Source organism: Penaeus monodon, chromosome 15 (genome assembly GCF_015228065.2).
Source record: "Penaeus monodon isolate SGIC_2016 chromosome 15, NSTDA_Pmon_1, whole genome shotgun sequence".
NCBI lineage: Eukaryota > Metazoa > Arthropoda > Malacostraca > Decapoda > Penaeidae > Penaeus > Penaeus monodon.
Window position 1 is genome coordinate 1,345,003 of NC_051400.1, and position 1,035 is coordinate 1,346,037.

Genomic DNA, 1,035 nt, shown 5'->3' on the forward strand with positions numbered 1-1,035 from the left:
CGCGCGCGCGCGTGCGTGCGTGGGAAATACTCAGATCAAGTCCCCTCTCACCCGTTCGCACCACTGCCCAGGTACCAACAAACCTACGACAACGGCACCAAGGTCATGCCTACCTTCGAGGAATTTCTAAGGTACATCGCCTCCGTGGCCCCCGAATCGCACGACCCTCACTGGAGACCAATATCCCTGCAGTGTGGTGCCTGTTACGTCAACTTCACACTCATAGCCCACGCCGAAACCCTCAATGAAGACTTAGGCTACATCCTCAGGTACGTGAGTCTTGGCTTCGATGTTATTTATGTGGGTGTATGTGGTTATTATAAGAACATGTTGTGAGGTTCTAGATTTGTCACGGAACACGAACAAAAGCATTGGTAAATCCAATGGTCTCTTGCGTGAATTTCAAACACATTGCGCGTATCGAATAGCCTAGAGTTGCACGAATATACTCAGAACGTAAGCTCTCCCGAATTTCCCCACTCTTCAGAGAGACGGGGATGGAGAAAGACGCCGACTACACCATACTCCTGTACAATTCTCACAAGGGCAGAGGCAACACGAGCGACCTTCTGGAGAACTATTACCGCACCGTCAGTCCTCAACTTATGCGGACGATCCTTGCGATCTACAGGAAGGATTTTACAATGTTTGGTTACGATCCCTCGGATTTCCTGAAGAAGATGTACCCAGACGGCAGCGTGGTGTGGAACCCTGAAGTCTGAGCGCCCCTTTCGCAAGACGTAAGGGACTGACAACAAGGGTATTTGGCGTGGCACTTCTAAAATGGTAGTTTTAACATTATTCGGTGTCCAGTGTGAAGTCGTGAATCAAAAATGAATTGAGAATCACAGTTTTATATTACTTTTATTCCTACGGTTCTGTTTACTATTTGTTGCAGGTATTAATCCTTGTACTACCTTTATCATTCTTCATCGTATTGTATTTCTAGAGTGTGTGTTATAAGATGGAGGGAGCCTGAATTCCCCACACCACGAGAAAGCAGTTCCCTTTATTGTAGATGGCAAGATGACATCA

The 1,035-nt window shown here is 47.1% G+C and overlaps 1 protein-coding gene across 1 annotated transcript in view; it reads left to right on the plus strand.

The window, feature by feature from the left end:
- Positions 1 to 1,029, plus strand: part of LOC119581618 (carbohydrate sulfotransferase 11-like) — a 10,855-nt gene extending 9,826 nt beyond the window's left edge. Inside the window, exons 6-7 of the mRNA XM_037929737.1 lie at positions 72 to 269; positions 488 to 1,029. Of these exons, the coding sequence (XP_037785665.1) occupies positions 72 to 269; positions 488 to 722 (433 nt within the window). The 3' untranslated portion in view covers positions 723 to 1,029. The remainder of the gene's footprint in view (positions 1 to 71; positions 270 to 487) is intronic.
- Positions 1,030 to 1,035: the final 6 nt, after the last annotated feature.